The sequence below is a fragment of the Parasteatoda tepidariorum genome, chromosome 11 (genome assembly GCF_982258835.1).
Source record: "Parasteatoda tepidariorum strain Cologne lab strain chromosome 11, Ptep-v5.0, whole genome shotgun sequence".
Lineage (NCBI taxonomy): Eukaryota > Metazoa > Arthropoda > Arachnida > Araneae > Theridiidae > Parasteatoda > Parasteatoda tepidariorum.
The window spans coordinates 76,473,694-76,491,942 of record NC_141765.1 but is presented as its reverse complement, the minus strand read 5'-3'; the positions used below and the strand labels follow the sequence as shown (position 1 = coordinate 76,491,942).

The window sequence follows — 18,249 nt, the reverse complement described above, 5'->3', positions numbered from 1 at the left end:
ACTATTGAGATCATTAAGAAATTATTTTAGAATTTTATTGATTGATATAAGGTAAATGGGTCTAAATTTTGTGCCTTTTATCATTAAAATCCTAAGTTCCAAGTTTTCTATAATATTTAAATTACCAGTAATAATATGTTTATGATGTTTATCAACAAAATCAAAATATTTATCCTCCTCTCAGTGACATTCATAATCGGATATATTAATACTCCCTAAATTTTTGCTTATATCATTATAGTTAAATATGGTTCTACCAAGAGATTTGTTATATTTAAAACTTTTAATAATGTTAAAATCTTTTAATGGAAATGAAGCTTTAAAATTTTCAAAAATGTTGTGAAATTTGATCTTATCGAAAATAGGATTTTGAAAGTTAATAACGAAATATAAATTACCTAAACTTTTCTTTTTATTAGGCAAAATTATGCTCATTTTAGCTTTTATAAGATCAAAACAAGAAATTTTGAAATGTAAATTAATAAAAGAAAAGTTAATAATAAGATCGTAGAACTTATATACATCATAATTCTTAAGGGAAAAGACAAAATCTTTAATTGATTTAATGTTATAATGTTTATTAAAGTCTTTTTCCATATTGGAAAGAAATTGTATATTTAATTTGTCAGTATTAAGAGAGTTTCTATTACTTCTTGAACCCCGTTTACCTCGATTTGTACGCTTATCTTTTTATATATATATATATGCACATATGTATATATATTGTGCATATATATATATATGTGCATATGTATACATGTATATATATGTATATATATATATATATATGTATACATACATAATATATGAATAGCATGAAAAGCTTAACTGGTGGTATATTAAATTTATAATATGTATGTATATATATATGTATGTATATATATATGTATGTATATGTATATATATATATGCATGTATATATATCTATATATATGTATATGTATGTATATATATATATATATATATATATGTAATGCATGTATACATACATAATATATGAATAGCGTGAAAAGCTTAACTGGTGGTATATTAAATTTAGCTTGTTTAAATTTAAGCCATTCTTACATTACTTATTTAAAAACAATTGTGTTAGTCAATTTTTAGTTTTTTCAATTTTGTTCAACTTTTTCCATTTTTTCTATTTTCTTCCACTGGTCTGGAAGAAATAGGTTTTTTCCTGAGAAAATGCAATTTTGGTAATGATGATTTTTATATATACTTCAAACTAAAGGTAAAAGTTTTTTGCTTGTATTGTATCTATGTGGTTAATGATTAACACTGTTAATTAGATTTTAACATTAGGGTAATCAGAATTATTTAAAACTAAAGAGTTTAAGCAACCCGATATTATAAAAGTCATTTTGTACTCCGTATACGTACATAAAACACTTAAGTAAATATGCGCATTAACTTTTAATTTTTGTGTTTTTAGTATTATTTCTCCACTAATATTTCTTATCATGTGCCATAAACATATAGAATGTATTTAATATTATTTTTTAAATTTTTGTTCTGGTCATTTTGTTCAGAAATTTCGTATGAATCATGAATCATAAGCTTATTTTTCTTAAAAATGTAATCCTTATTTATTATTTTTAGAAATATTAAGAAAATGAAGTTGCTTATCTTTATCCTCATTTGTTCTCCTTTGAATGTGGTGAGCCTAGATAATGGATTGGCTTTAACTCCACCAATGGGATGGCTTTCATGGTTACGATTTGTTTGTAACATTGACTGCAAAGAAGATCCTTTAAATTGCATAAGGTAATCTAGCAATCCAATATCAGATAAGTTATATGATTTGTTTCATCCAATTTATGTAGCTAATACCTGGAATCACATGATTTAATGTTAAGATTTTCACCCTTTTTTATTTTGAGTGCTCCCCAAAGATATGTTCTTATACTAAATTTTTACTTTGTGTTTTTTTGTATAGTTTCTTTAAAAAAAAAAGAGATAAAATTTGAGGTTTCTGATTATGACCGCCTCCTAATATGTCGTACTGTTTTTCATTTAAAAAATTGTTCCATGAATTTTTTAAATTTAATTTGTGTTTCTAACAAAGATTTACGAAGCAGTATTTGAATGAATTTTAATCTACAATTAAATTAGTTAAGAGGTAAATGAATGTGCTGCACCTAGATTACATAATTCAAAAATATATATCAATAATAAATTTTATAATTTTATTTGGTAATTAAATAGTAATTTAATTAAATGGCAATTTAAATGGTAAATTAATAGCTATTTATAACAATCGTTGCTGAATAATTTATTACTCATTAGCGAAAAGTTTGAAGTTTTAAATGTTTTACGACCATATGTTCCAGGAATATTTTTTAACAGTGTTTAATCTACTTTCCAAGAATACTTCTTAATACCAAATATCATAATTGAAAGGATTTTTTTAATAATGCACAGGGCTCCAAGAATTTGAAAAATGTTGGTAGTTATTAAAAATGTCTGGTAGCCCTTAAAATTATTTGCTCCTCCACTGTTTCCAGTTATTTTCCTCTTTGAAATTTTTTAGAATACAACCATGCATAAAATCAAATACTTAGAATGCTTAATACGAAACTAATGAAATATTTATTACAACTTGAAGTATTATAATTTTTTAAAAATAAATATCAAATTAATAAATATCTATTGAATGTTTAATAAACATCTATGTGTAATTTTGAAGTTTTTACATTTAAATCTGTATATTATTAAAAAATTTGATTACGCATGCCTACTTATGCTCTTTGCACCAGCTGGATTATAAGGCTTCAGGTCTCTCTTTCTAGGCACCCCTGTATTGAGCCAGTCTTTCTCCCATCCCTTTAATTTTGCTTTGCACAGATCTTTGTGCATATATCTTTGCCAAGCGAGTCTCAACCTTCCTTTTTTTGTGATTTCTATCGGGTGCCCAAAAAAGGGCAATTGATGTAAGCAGGGCTATCCCATTATAGACAAGGGATATATCCGTGATGGCTTAGAGGATAGAGCATTTGCCTTCCAATGGGTTGAAGCAACACTTCCTAGAAGTATGAAGGCCTCAGCACGGATCAATTTAGTAGTCCGATGTGACGAAGTTAACTGCGCAGTTGATGAAAAATAAGAAAGATGTCTTTACGTTCGGGGTACTAGGCTGCGCAGTGGTTGAAAATACGACATATGTCATTACGTTTGGACTACTAAAGGATATTTATGGTAACCCGTGCAGAGGCCTACTCTTTTCTAAGAGGTGTTGGTTGAAGCGGATTCAAATCTGAGCGATTGCTGGTTAGTACGAATTCCATATCCGGCTTGCACCGACCACAGTGCTGATGTAAAATATCCTCAGTGGCAGATGGATCATGGGTTAAAGTCCCCTTACGATCAGATTAACTGTGGGAGGTTTTCGGGGTTTTCCTCTCCATGTAATGCAAATGTGGGTTATTTCCATCAAAAAGTCTTCCAGGAAGGTAAATTTTCTCCCAATACTTGCTCCACCTTATTTTCTGCATTCGGTTCAAAATTACAAGGCTATGGAGTTTGAACATTAGTAGATGTAAACCCAAAAAGTTGGGTCAGCTGTTCAACGGCTGTTATGAAATAAAATAAAAAGGATATATCCAGTTCATCTACTCTTCATAATTTCTTCATGAGTGGGTGATAATTTTGCCTTAATTAGTAGATCTTTATTTGAAATAGTGTTAGGCCAGAAAATTTTTAATATTATTCTTAAGTATTATTTCTAGAATGTTTCCTATTCTTCTATTTTGGATTCCAACAAGCTGCACCATCAGGGATGCTACGCCTGCGCCATTTGCGACAAACTGAGACAAAACGGCATAACTGCACCATTTTGCGACATTCAGCTCAGTTTCTGCCAAAGCTGCGCCATTCTGAGACAAAACGTCCAAAATTTGGCAAACCTGAATTCAGTTTCAAATATTAATCCGATTGCCGTGAGTCATTGGAGATCATTTTGCCGTTCACGTCTCCAAGGGATGAAAGACTTCCACGAAAAAGCGGAAATACGCTTTTTTCTCCCAATTTTTAAAATTTTCGACCATGTTCCAAAAACTAAAATTTTTAGGGAGTCCAATTAGAGAAACCCAAGCCGCCGGAACGATAGTCGGATTCCCGCGACTTCCGCTATAGAGTGGAAAGGAGTCTAAGTGTTTCGTTTCGACCACCGATATATGATTTTTTTTTTCGTTTGGCTGATTTTCGGAATTTTAAATATTAGGAATTGCGCTGGAATATGCTAAAATCGCGATTTTTAATCAGACGATTTTAATATCAATCATCGATTTTCGTATTTAACTTATTTAAAACTTACGTGTTGCTACTTTTTTACGCTGTTTAAAAATCGTACTAGCAATTCCTATTCACTCAATTTAAAAATTCAATATCGCGATCTGTATTCTCGCGAGTTTAAAATCCAACGTCGCGATTCGTATTCACGCATTTTTAAATCCAATATTGCGATTCGTTATCACGCAGTTGTAATATCAGATCTCGTTTTTCGTATTTGTACGCTATTTAAAAATTACTCATTGCGATTCGTATTCACGTGATCTAAAAATTATTTATCGTGATTCTTATTTACGCAATTTAAAAATTCAATATCGCTATTTGTATTTTCGCGTTTTTAAAATCAATCCAACAGCGATATTCTTATTCACGTGTTTTTAAAATTCAAAATCGTGATTCATATTCACGCGATTTTAAAATCCGAAATAGTGATTCATATTGACGCGATTTTAAAATCCAATATCGTGATTTGTGTTTTTTAAATCCAGCTGCGCGATTCATATTCACGTGATTCATATTCACGCGATTTTAAAATCCAATATCGTGATTTGTATTTTCGTGTTTTTAAAATCCAACAGCGTGATTCATATTCATATGATTTTATAATCCAAAATCGCGATTCATATTCACGCGATTTTAAAATCCAACCGCACGATTCATATTCACGTGATTTTAAAATCCGATATCGTGATTCATATTCACTTGATTTTAAAATCAAAAATCGCGATTCATGTTCACTCGATTTTAAAATCCAATATCGTGATTCATATTCACGCGATTTTGAAATCCAATATCGCGATTCATATTCACGCGATTTTAAAATCCAAAATCGCGATTCATATTCACACGATTTTGTAATTCAATATCGCGATTCATATTCACGCGATTTTAAAACCCAAAATCGCAATTCACATTCACGCAATTTTAAAATCCAGTTTCACGATTCTAGAAAGAAGTAGAATTAAGTTTGTTCTCGAATTAGTTACTGTAAAGATGTGATATATTTTTCTACAGTTGTTGCATTTAAACAATTACTAAGTGCATTCATAATCACATTTTATGATTGTATATTTAGCTATATAAATTAAAAGAACATAGTCAACTAACTAATCTTGTGAATGCAAGAAAGTACAATCTACTAGTCAATGCCAATAAACTAAAAAGTTTACTTTTATACTTAATAAAGGATGCAAGTCATTTTAGAAAGAAAATTATATTTATATGTGTCTTTTTAAATTGTTTATAATAGTTTTTAAATATTTCTGTTTTGATATAAAAATGTATATATGCTAATTTTTGGCTATTAAGTGCTCCCTAAAATTTTCTTGAAAAATTCCTACCTAAAATATTTCAAAATTTCACTGCACCTCCTGAATTCTATCAAAGAGTGTTTTTTTTTTGTGTTATTTGCATTTTCTTAAACTCTCATTATTTAATTACTGAATTTCTCTTTTAATTATTGAAATCTGTAGACCTTTCATTGTAACTGAATAGTTATATATTTTGAGATGAAATTTGAGCTCAAAATGAAATGGGTATTTTCCCTTTTGAATTACTGAAACTAAATAGATATTTCTTTTCAGAAAGTTAACACCATTATATTTTAAAAAATAAGAAAGTTAAAATTTACTTTGTAAAATTCTCGAACAGATACTATTCATTGGCATAAATGATAAATGCAATATATATGAAAACAACAGAGTCCATAAAACAATTTTGTGGACTCTTATAATCAATCATATGCAGGTTTTTTAAAATCCTAGCAATAGTGAATGTATGTATAATTGTAGTACTCCTAGTATGCTATTAATGGTTTTATGGATCCTGAAAATTATCTTTATATTGTTATCAAACTGATTAATAGTAATTTTAGCTGAGATAAACTGAGTCAAAAAATAATTTTAGCTGAGACAAACTGAGCCAAAAAGAGATTTTAACTGAGACGAAATGCAATTTCTGGTGAGACAATTTGATATTTTGCGAGTAGCATCCCTGCACCATGCAAAAGTTTGAAGCGAACAACAGCTTTTGAAACATTTTTTGAGATTTTTATATTTGAAGCTCTCTAAAATTTTTCAAAACTTCTGAAACAGGCTCTAACTTTTATGATTCTTTGGTTTATATCATCATTGTTGCCTCATTGTTTATTTATTAATGCCCCAAGGTATGTGAAAGAATCAATTTCTTCAAACTCTTCAGAATTTATTTTAATTTTATTATTAGATTTTGCATGCATTCTCGTGGTTTTTCTTTTATTCCTATTAATTTGAGGACCGATTTGATTTGCATATTTATAAAATTTTTTAGTTTTCTTTTCAAGATAGATGAATCTAGATGAAATGAAGACTGTCATCTGCGCAATCAAGATATTCTAGTGTGGTGTTAAAATTCCGTCTGATCCCACTTTTCTATTTTTGATAGTGTTCTTCCTAATCCAATCAATGGCAATTATGAGTAAATATCCAGGCAATACACATCCCTGTTTTACTTCTGTTTGAACATCAAAGGAGTCTGTGCGTATTCCATTTATCTCAATACGTGCTTTACTTCCATCTTAAAGGCTCTTAATAATATTAAAAGAATTTTCTGCAAGTTTGTAATTTTTCGATATTTTCCACAATTTGCTGATCGATTGAATCAAAAGCCTTACTGAATTCAATAAAATTTAGATATAAAGATGAATTCCTCTCCAAGCTTTGTTCATTTATATTTTTTAGTACAAACATTTGCTGTCTTTTGCGTTTCTTTGGCAAGTTCATCATAAAATTTTCTTCAGTCTTCTCTTGCCAATTTTTTAAAAAGTTTTTTTGTTCAATTCTAAATATTTAACAATTTGTTTTGTCAATTAAAAACAATTCTAAATATTTAAAAATTTGTTCAGTTCTTAATAATTAATTCTAATTGTTCAATTCTAAATAATCCATCATTATTAGTAATTCTTCATTGTTGAGAAGTTCAAGTCTCTTAAGTTCAATTGAAAAATTCTTTCCATTTTTTACTAATTTTGATTTAGCGATATCAAAGTGGGTTCTCTTTTCACACATAATAGGATTCATAACTAGTGGGTGTTTTTTCACGCTAATTTATAAATTTAGAGGCAATTTCACTGAAGTTTCAAAGTTCATTTGTCTCAAAAACTTTTGAAGGGAACTTCAGAAATTACGAGCCTTGCACAAAAATTTTGCTATAGCTGTAGATAAAAACAGTGCATTTTTTAAAATACTAAACGCATCACAGAATTTTGAATCCCATATTTAAGTGATTTGTGTGGTTTTTCAGCAATTATTATTACATGGTTATTTGAAATCTTAATTATTGTTAATAAGATATTATCACAGCAGTTTAATTTCGCATTTGACTGTTAACTTTTTGACGCACATGTCTGATTTGTGCCGATTTTGTTGCGAATTCATATAGTTTTTTAACTAACATTTTTGACAGTTATACCAGTGGATTTCTAAGTAATTTTACTATATTATCCAGCAGCAGGCATGATGCAAAATTTTGGGTTCCCCAAGTTTTCACTAACTTTTGCATTGCTCCTTCCGGCATGCCAGAAAAAACAAGAGCTTAAAAAATATATATATATTTTAACCCTCCTGGCTGCAGACCCGTAATAACTTGGGCATAATTTCTGCACGTAACGCGGCAAGCCCGGAATAACTCGGGTTGCCTGTCTGCCTCTCAAGCGGCGGGCCCGAGTCTTTGGCTAGTATTTTTTTTCCTTCCCCTACGACCGCCGACTGGGTACTAATTGAGAGGTGGAGATAGCTGTCATCATAAATCACTATAACAGAGGAGTTATGAGTTTATTTTAGAGTTCATTAGTAGTTAAATTGTACTGATAGCAAAAGTTTTTGGTGAAGAGGAAAAATTAATTTAATGTTTTATTTTATTTTATTTATTTATTTTAATTATTTTTCTTTTGCTAATACCAAATCAAACATTTTGTCATCATTGCTGTGTAATTTGTATTATTAATTTTTTTTAAATTGAAGTTTTTCTTGGTAAAATTGGAAAAGTGTGTGTGGGGGGGGGAGATATATTATCGCAAATTACTTTTAAATTTTTTATTAAATATTTGTTTATTTTGAATAAATTTTAAAATATTTCTATTAATAATGTTCTGCAGTTTCATTATAAGTACTGTAAATTAGATATTTTGATAATATGCATTAATTGAATTTTATTTTGTGAACTAATTGGAAGAGATTTTAACTTAGTTTAGATTTTGACTTATTATATTTCTTTCACATTATTTTAAGAATTTTCAAGCAAAGAAGGAAAGGAACAAAGAGAAAATAATAATAACAATAAATAAATAAATAAAGAGCGATTAATTAAAATTCTATTTTTTTTCCTTCATGTTTTAAGCATTTTCTTTGAATCATCGCATCTGAAATTTATACAGAAATAAAATTTTTTAAAAAAATTGAATGGAATACGAAAGACAGTTATTGAAATTTTTAAAAAATAACTTGCACATTCAAAAAATTTTTTGCAAAATAAAAAATCTTACAACTACAAAGAAACCAACGAGATTAAATATCTTTTTAAGTTTAATTTTAATTAAAAGTTTTAGGTTTATGTAAAAACCATATAATAATACTTTGAAGCAGTTTTTCCCAGCTAAACTCTGATTACTTCCTGTGACAATTTTAATATCAAGTGAAACTGTCAAATAATTTATTAATAATTTAAGTAAAATTCTTAAAACTAAATAAGATACTCGTTTTATTGCGTCATAATAAAGGAATTTAATGAATTGCAAATTAGCATGGATTTCGGATAGATCTTATTATTTAACTAGAAATTACTTAGTAGTTTTCTTCTTCCTCATAAAGTTATCTATTATATAATAAACTAATATTGTTTAAAAATGTATCCGAAACTAACTTCATTTAGCAGGTGCAAACACGTTCCGGGTGTTTCCCAGAATTAAGTTTTTTTTATTTTACTTGATTCTTCGGGATTTAAAAACTGGGAGCAATTTTCAGAGTTCCACAATTGAAAATTTAAATTTGCAAACTTTTTCTCAATCCTGTTAACAAGACGTTTACATAAATGTGATTTGTTTCACCGATTGGCAGAAATCCACTGGGCGAGTACAGTTCTTAAACACGGAAATATTTTTGGGATCTGTTCTTACCATCTGCTGAGATGATGTGTACAATTTAACTAACTTCATAACGAAAGAACTTACATTTAGATGGACTCAATTTAAGATTAGCCATTCTTAATTTCTCTAGCACCTTTCGGATGTTCTGTAGATTTTCTTCAAGTGTGCATTCTATAATCATATTGCTGCCACAGTCTTTGTCCAGTGGTGAACACAGTCTTTAAAGCATCATCAGGATCTATATCAACCTGCCTGTAACCATTTTTAAGGTTCTAAGTTGAGAACCATTTATTCCTGAATAAAATGTCATCAATCCTTGGAGGAGGGTAACTATCTTTCTTTGTAAAGTCATTTAGTTGAGTATAGTGGACACCAAATCATGTTGAGCCATCTTTTTTCTTGACTAGAACAATTGGAGAAGCCCAAGGACTCATTTAGTTCAATGATATCGTTTTGTTGCATATCATCTAGAAGTTTAGCCACCTTTTCCTGTTTAGTTACATTACGCTATTTTTATTTGTCTAATATCTTCCTGTGTTCTGGAAAAGATATCTTTAAATTCGGATTATATTTTACTACAACATTCTCTTGTCCATCATTTAACTCAGCACTTTGAAGTAGTTTGCAATCAATATTTCAAAACACTCAGTTAATGTTGTTTGATAGCTTCAGTTTAGATAGTTCACTGAAGTATAAGTTACCAACCTTTTATCACTAATATTAGCGATTCTCACAGCCATTACATTCTTGAATAGGTCTATTAGTGAAGAAGCCACCAGAACATATATGTGATATTTGCTTTAACATTTTCCATGAAACACTTTTCCTACATAAGAGTTTCATTTCTACCAGTAGCTGTATCATGCCACAGTATTACGACTTAGAAGAAATTGAACTAGAAAAAGAAATTTATTGGGATAATTTTTTATAATCTCTTATAAATTAATGTTTTTTATTGTTAGTTTGCTTAATTCTCCATCACCTACGCTTGATAAATTAAATTAATCAAACTTCTCACAAATTGAATGTTTAATTACTCGTAATTAAACTAATCACTTCTTAAGAATTCATGGGAAGCATTGGGAATTCTACATGAAAATTGTAAAGCAATGCTATAGTATACAAAGGTGAATCCAGGTTTTATTCTTTGGGCAAATGGTTTTTCTGATTCCGATATTTTTGATACAATGTTATTTAGATATTTGAGTTATCACTTTTTGACACATTCCATTTGTGAGGATTGCATGACAATTTTGATTCATTTGGTGACAGTGTTTTGAGTAGTTATTTATTATTTTTTGGCACCTCTCCCATAGTTTTTTAAATTTTCATAGATTTCAAATGATTTTTTAGTATTTCGATATTGATTTTTCAAGTTCCGATGTTTTTATATAATATTATTATGACGTTCGAGTTTCAGTTGTCACCATTTGATTTGTGACAATTGCATTACAATCTCAGTTTTTTTTCCTGATTTATAATTTTTTCAATGCTGCATTAAATCGTAATTACTCAAATATAGCAATTCAATATTCACATTGGTTTAAAATTAGTGTGTTTTAATAAAATTCTCTTAAAAATATGGCATTTTAAAAGTCGTGGAGAAATGTATAATGATTAAAAAACAAATGGAAAGACTATGTGAATTTACAATTTATCGATCGCAAATCGAGAGAAGTAAGAAGAAAATTATTCGATAATGTGAATTACAATTAATAACTCAATGCAAAAACGTGTCTTAATTTCGCTTAAAAATACAGAGCTTTTAAAAGTAGAGTAAAATTTATAAAAACAACAAGCAAAAAGCCATATGGATTCGAGATGGAATCAAAATCCTTTTTTTAAATTTTTGGTTCATTTATCTAAAGAATCTACATCTATTAGATTGAAAGTGAAATATTTAAAATCTAGAATTATCCAAACTGTCTATATAAGCAGTCTTTTTAATGTTGTATTTGTTTTAATTTATTTCCCAATTTTATAATAGTGAAAAATTGTACATGGATATGGCTGATGAGATGGTTGCAGAAGGGTTTAAAGATGCAGGATATGAATATGTCAATGTAGATGATTGCTGGATGGCTAAAGAAAGAGATAGTTCTGGTAAACTAGTTCCCAATTCTGAAAGATTTCCTAGTGGAATAAAAGCTTTAGCTGATTATGTAAGCTATTTTGCATTTACTGTTTAATTTTCAATGCATAGAATTCGTAGATACAGGTAGTTTATGTGTTCCGTACAATTAGCCAAGTGGTCAGCTTCTTCATTGCTAGAAAAGGAGATACCGTAATTTCGCAGAGAAACGCCGCCCTGGTATACACACCGCGCCCTAAAAAATTAGCTGAAAAATAAAAAAATTTAGTCGTACACGCCGCTCCGGATTATACTATATCAAAGCAGGTATTGATTACAGACTTAAAACATGTTCTATATACGCATATATATATATAACTTAAATAGTTAAATAAGAAACCAATAAAAGAATATTAAATACACAAAAAAAATTAAGCAATCCTACTAAAATGGATTTCAATAACTTTCTAAGTAAATATTAAGCATTTTCTAATTTTAATTTGAAGTAACCATTAAAATGTGAATTAAATAATCAATGTAACGATAAGCATTAAAATTTTTAAAAATAAAACGATCTTACTTTTGAATCAGTCCAAACAAATTTTGTGCAAAGCAAAACTAAAATTTATTTATATATCACATATAATCATTTATCCAGATATCAAATATAATCACATCCAGCAGTTAAAAACCTTCCAAATCTGAGCTCTCAGTATCGGAGAAAAATAAGTTTATAAGTTCATTGTTTATTTCAGGGTCATCCCCGTCACTAGCACTTTCATCACTTTCGGTTTCATTTCCCCCGGATAAAAGTTCGGCTTCCTTGAAACCGTTTATTACGGTTTGTTTTTTCACAGCTTTCCACGCTTGTGAAACCCATGCGGCGACCTCATCATAACTTGCCCGCCGCGTGTGTCTAGATTTAGTAAAAGAGTGGATGCCGCGCTCCATCCAGTTTTCCCACAGCCGCCTAACTTCTTGTTTGAAAACCCCATTCACAGTGAGGTCCAGAGGTTGCAGCACCTTTGTTAGGCCGCTGGGGATGGCAGCAAGTTCCGTGGACAATTGTTTTTTGCACATATCTTTGATAGAGTCCATTTTATGAGAGCGCAGCAAGTCGAGGATTAATAGTACGCGTGGCTGGAAAAAAGCACCTTTCCTCCTCCAATATACCAAATCCAGCCACTGCAGCATCATATCCTCGCACATCCACCCCTTCTCGTTGGCTCTAATTATCACGTCTTGAGGAAAATTACCTTTCGGTATTGTTTTCCTTTTGAAGATTAGCAACGGGGGAAGCTTCTCCCCCATTGCGGAACACCCAAGCCAAAGGTGAAGACCATTTTTTCATGGCCAGTGGTTACTATGGCCACGGACTTGGTTCCCGTTTCTTCCACAGTTCTGTTTGGAGGGCAGTCAAAGGAAAGCGGAACTTCATCCATATTAATCATTTGTCCGTGATTAAGTCCACGTTCCTCCATCTTTTTCGATACAAAAGTTAAAAAGGAAGCCTTTTTATCAACCCAATCAGTAGGCAATCGTTGACCTACTGTAGTGTTTTTCCTCACTGACAAGTTCTTCCTCTTCATGAATCGGAAGCACCAATTCGGGCCTCCTTTGAAATCTGGAATTCCCATCTGGGAAGCAATTAATTTCGCTTGCATGCGAATTCGAACAGTAGAGAGGGACAAACCTTTGGCCCTCTGCTCCTTTACCCATGCCGCCAGGTTATCCTCCAGCACTGGCCACCCAACAGTGCCATTGCGCCGAGCACGCTTAGTTTTGGGTAGAGTAGCCAAGACACCCTTTTCAGACTTCCACCTTCGGATGCACCGTTCATCTACATCAAATTCTCGAGCAGCAGCCCGATTTCCAATTTCTTCAGGTCTTTTAATAGCTGGAAGCTTAAATGCAGCTGTATAACTTTTCCTCTTAATGGGAGGCATTTGAAATATATAACTTAAAAACAAGTCATGTTGAAATTTAAATAAAACAAAATAACAAAAATATTAACGAGACAAAAATATTAACGAAAAAAAATATTAACAAAACAAAAATATTAACAAAACAAAAATATTAACAAAACAAAAACGCAACAGAAGATCAGAATTGAAGATTAAACGATAAAAAAAATAAGCTGAGAAAGAAGATAATCGAACTCTTTAGGCAGAAATAAGAGCAATGAAAATAAAAATCCAAGAAAAAGCGCTCCCCTCCCAAGCATTTAAAACACGTTTCTATATTCCCCTCCCCCTACTTTCTCTTCTCAAATGAGACTTCAGAAAACAGCTCTTTTTTAGTTACTGACTCCGCCTAGGAGGGTGTAAAATTCACCCACATTGCTTCTTCCTCTCTTCACTGACCTTGAGTTGAAAGTTAGAAATTCTTCTTGAATTGTAAGAATATTCAAGGCCATCTCAAGCTCATTGGCACCATTCATCATCAAACATTCACATGTTTTTAACAAACAGCTGAAAAAAGGGGAGTGGATACTTACTGATGAGACCATGACAAGTGGAAGAGACATATTTCCTGCAGAAAAAAAAGCGGGGAGGGGAGCGTTTGTTTCACAGTGAATGTCATCATTGGCGCCACCCTGATTTTCTTTATTCATTCCTTTCTGGTTTATGCTTCTCCACGCCCATCCCCTGCACTCAATTGCTGTTCCTAAGGCAGAAGGGAAAGAAAAACTTTTGTTCTCTTGCAGATAGCGGTTTCCAGAAAGTGATTCTAAGAAGCATGCGGGAGGAGGAAATTCCAGGTGCGTTGACCATTCTTTGGAGTAACATTAAAGATGAAAAAATAAATAAAAAGCATAAGTAACAGGTGGAAAAAATGATGATGAAATTTCCAGTGGGGCTTCTAAAAGGCTAAATTTTCTAAAGTAATGCTATATAGGCCGCCCCGTTAGATATGCCTTTTTATTAAATTTTCAAGTTTTAAATCAATAACGCCGCGGCCTGTCTCCGCGAAATTACGGTATTATTATTTTATTAACATCAAATAAATAATGCAGTTCCCTATTTCTAGATTTGTACTTATTTACCTATTATATTTGTTTAAATAGTTTTCATTGTCAAAGTTTTGAATTTGCATGTCCTTCTAAGTGGAAAATTTTTTTCGGGAATATATTTCTCTTCCGAAGGTGTTCATTTTATCACTTTTCAGAATTTAAAATGAAATATTTACCTCAAATATATTTTTCGATTAAAGCTTGTATTTGCGACATGTTTATACCAAACCGAAATATAGCCTTATTTTAATTGAATGATCTTTGTTTTGATATAAAACCATTTATCATAAATTTAGTTGGTTTAATCAATTCATTAATGGTGCTCTTACAAACACTAACTGATAATCTCCAATGATAATAAGCTTATTATAGGATTTACAATTACCCTTTTATTAGTTGTTTTTTATTGGTCCCTTATACCACTAGAATTTTTCAAAGTCCATTGGCAGAGAAGTAAATATATTAATAAATTGAATATTTATTAAAAAAAAACATCTTAATTCAAATAAGATTATGATTAGAAACAGTGATGTAAATTGTTGGCAGATTTTTGGTGTGTAGTATAGAAACATGCTTCACAAATGTTATAGTTCACTTTCTGGAATGTGTTCACTCTTTACAAAATTCACTGTTTTGATAAAAGAAAAAGGTTTCAAGCACATCAGGAATTAGTCCCAAAATTTAATTATTCATCCCATTACTGAATGATTGTTTATTAATTCTAAATGCTACACTTGATAATCTTTTTAAAGCACCTTTTAACACGTTTATTGTAAAAAGATATTTTCTGTAATCTATTATTTTTGACTGTCCGAAAAGTAAAATTTCACCAGGTAGAGAAATAGTGAGGACTATCATATTTTATTATCTTTTATACATAACTAATCTTGATGAGATACTTTAATTTCTAAGGTACATGCTAAAGGCTTAAAACTTGGAATCTATACTGACTGTGGCACTAAAACTTGTGCTGGTTATCCAGGAAGCTTCAACAATTATGAAATTGATGCTCAAACTTTTGCTGAATGGGGGATAGATATGTTGAAAGTTGATGGTTGTTATGCAAATCCTAAAGATATGGACGCTTGTAAGTTTTTCTTTGTATTTATTTATTGTATTTTCTTTGTATTCCTTTGTATTTAAAGCTGGAATGTTGATATTTCTTATACCACATTAAAATTGATAAGAGAAAAATATATCTCTAATAAACAGACTTAGATAAAATTGAAAAACTTTCTGCAAAAACAAAATCCCAATTAAAACACTTTTTACACACATTGATAAACTCTTGTAACTTGTTAAAACTTTTTTGTTGACTCATTTAGGGAATATATTGATTCATACCACAGGGATTAGTGTGGTGGGGAAAAAAAGAAGCTGAAAATAGGAATCAAAACATGTTATGTGCGAAAACACTTTTTAAATAAATGTAAAAAATACCTGAAAAAAATGTATTTTTGAAGTATTTATCCACAGAATCTTATCAATGTTTAATAAAAATATCGTTGTCAGATTTCATTTATTTATTTAAATTGTGTAGATATCAATCTCAATGTGTTATTATTAAATCACACAAATCCGTATTTCAATCATGATTGCATGCTTTTAAAATCATGTGAATACGAATTCTGGTGTATAATTTTTCATTCACCTGAACAACGAATCATATGGCTTTTAAATTGCATGAATACGAAACTCAATATTTGATATAAAGTCATAGAAACACAATGTGCAATCTTAAATCGCGTAAATAGAAATCACAATGTATTTTATAAAATCATGATAATGTAATTTTAAATTGCGTTACATTCGCAAGAAAAAGTGGAAAAAGGATTCCTTTTTTTTTCTTCTCTGGAATTCAGACAAGACAAACTTTCTTTGTTGAGGCGAACTTTTTGTTTATATTTTGAGTAATATTAAAATTTTTTTTCGCACTGTTGATAAATTCTCCAGGAACATATAGAAACAGAACAAATTCTCCGAGATATTGCATGGGCCTATGAAACTCCATATTTGATGTAAAATCATAGAAACTGTATGTGCAATCTTAAATCACAATGTATTTTTTAAAATCACGTGAATGTAATTTTAAATTGCATTTGCATTCGCACAAAAAAGTGGAAAAATTATTCATCTTTTTTCTTTGGAATTCAAAAAAGACAAACTTTCTTTGACTAATTCAAACTTCGAATTTTTTGTTTATTTTTTAAGCAATATTAAAAAAAATTCCGCACTGTCGATAAATTCTCCAAGAACATATAGAGCAGAACAAATTCACCACAAGCACATAGAAACAGAACAAACTCTCCAAGATATTGCACGTTTCTGTTGATAAAATTATTTATAACTTTTTTCAGGAAAAGACTATAGAAGCAAATCTTGCTGTGAAAAAAATAAAAATATAGATATTTATATGAAAATTTGTTTGATATTTGTCAATCTTAGATTGATAATCTTAATAATTTTAGATTTATATGGAAAGTAACCCTTTTTGATTAGTATTCCAAGAAAAAAAAAATTTAAGTATTGCAATAATATTGCCTAACGTGCATTCTAAGAAAAGTTTCTTTACAATTTAAAAGGCAATTCTTTCTTTATGAGTTTTTTTCTTTTACCAGTTAAATTTTTATTTACTCTAACAGAAAATGTTTTATTTTAAATACTAAGATATTAATTTTATATGCAGTATATCCATCTATAACAAGTGCTCTGAATAATACTGGACGTCCTATCGTATTTTCTTGTAGCTGGCCTGCATATCAAGTTGATACGGGAATGGATGTAAGTTTCAGAAATTAGATTATTATAAAAATCAAATGATTAATGTATTTTTTTTATTTTATTCCTATTATACTCTAGTCAAAATGATTAAAAATATTATTTTAATAAAATTTAAAATTGGTTACTGTTAAAGCACTAAAAATGACTGGCTGTAAATGGAGTTACCTGGAGTTAAAATCATTAAAAAATCATCTCTCAAAAGTTTTGAATTTGAAAAAGGGTCCCAAAAAGTTCCGATTTTTTTTAAAAATAAAGTCAGGAGTTTTTTCTCTTTCCAAGCATTTCTCAGGGATGAGATTTTTCCGCTTTTTTCACTTTTGTATCTCGAATTTCAGCCTTTTATCGAAAACTCTGATTATCTAAAGGTTTTACTTATGTTTTTTTTATAAATATTCTATAATTTTTTACATTATAGAAATTATAAATATTCTGCTTTTTCAGGAAATTCAGCCATTGAAATACATTAATTATATTTCCAATTTTCAAAGATAAACAGAAAATTCAAACTACATAGTTGCCAACCCTTCCGCCTTTTTACTTGATTTAGCTATTTTCTCCACTTTTACGCGCAGAAGAGAAGATTTTCCTCATTTTTACCCGTCCGCCAGATAGCTCGTAGTTTCGTAATATTTTCGTAGCGTAAGACGCCGCTGCTTCAAACAAACCTTTTAAAAGTCCCAAGCCGGAATTTGCTACCATTTCGATTCTTATTCACGTACATAGCTTTTCGTATTTACGTGGCTTAAAAGTTGCACGTTGCGATTCTTATTCATACGATTTGAATATCGTACATTGCGATTCTTATTTACGGGATTTAAAAATTCAATGTTACAATTTGTATTTATGTGTTTTTAACCCTTTCGCACCGGACGGGACATGTGCTGTCCCAGTCCATGGGTGAAAGCCCTTATATAGCAAGACGGAAAAGAGAAAAACCTGGTACGTAAAACATTTCATTCTAGCATTTTTTTCAAAAAA

At 30.1% G+C, this 18,249-nt stretch overlaps 1 protein-coding gene across 2 annotated transcripts in view; it reads left to right on the top strand.

Moving 5' to 3' along the window:
* Positions 1–18,249, top strand: part of LOC107457045 (alpha-N-acetylgalactosaminidase) — a 65,799-nt gene that overhangs the window by 14,993 nt on the left and 32,557 nt on the right. For both annotated transcript variants that reach the window (XM_016075083.5, XM_087155002.1), the window contains exons 2-5: positions 1,600–1,764; positions 11,394–11,568; positions 15,403–15,577; positions 17,177–17,271. In XM_016075083.5, the coding sequence (XP_015930569.1) occupies positions 1,613–1,764; positions 11,394–11,568; positions 15,403–15,577; positions 17,177–17,271 (597 nt within the window). In that variant the 5' untranslated portion in view covers positions 1,600–1,612. The remainder of the gene's footprint in view (positions 1–1,599; positions 1,765–11,393; positions 11,569–15,402; positions 15,578–17,176; positions 17,272–18,249) is intronic.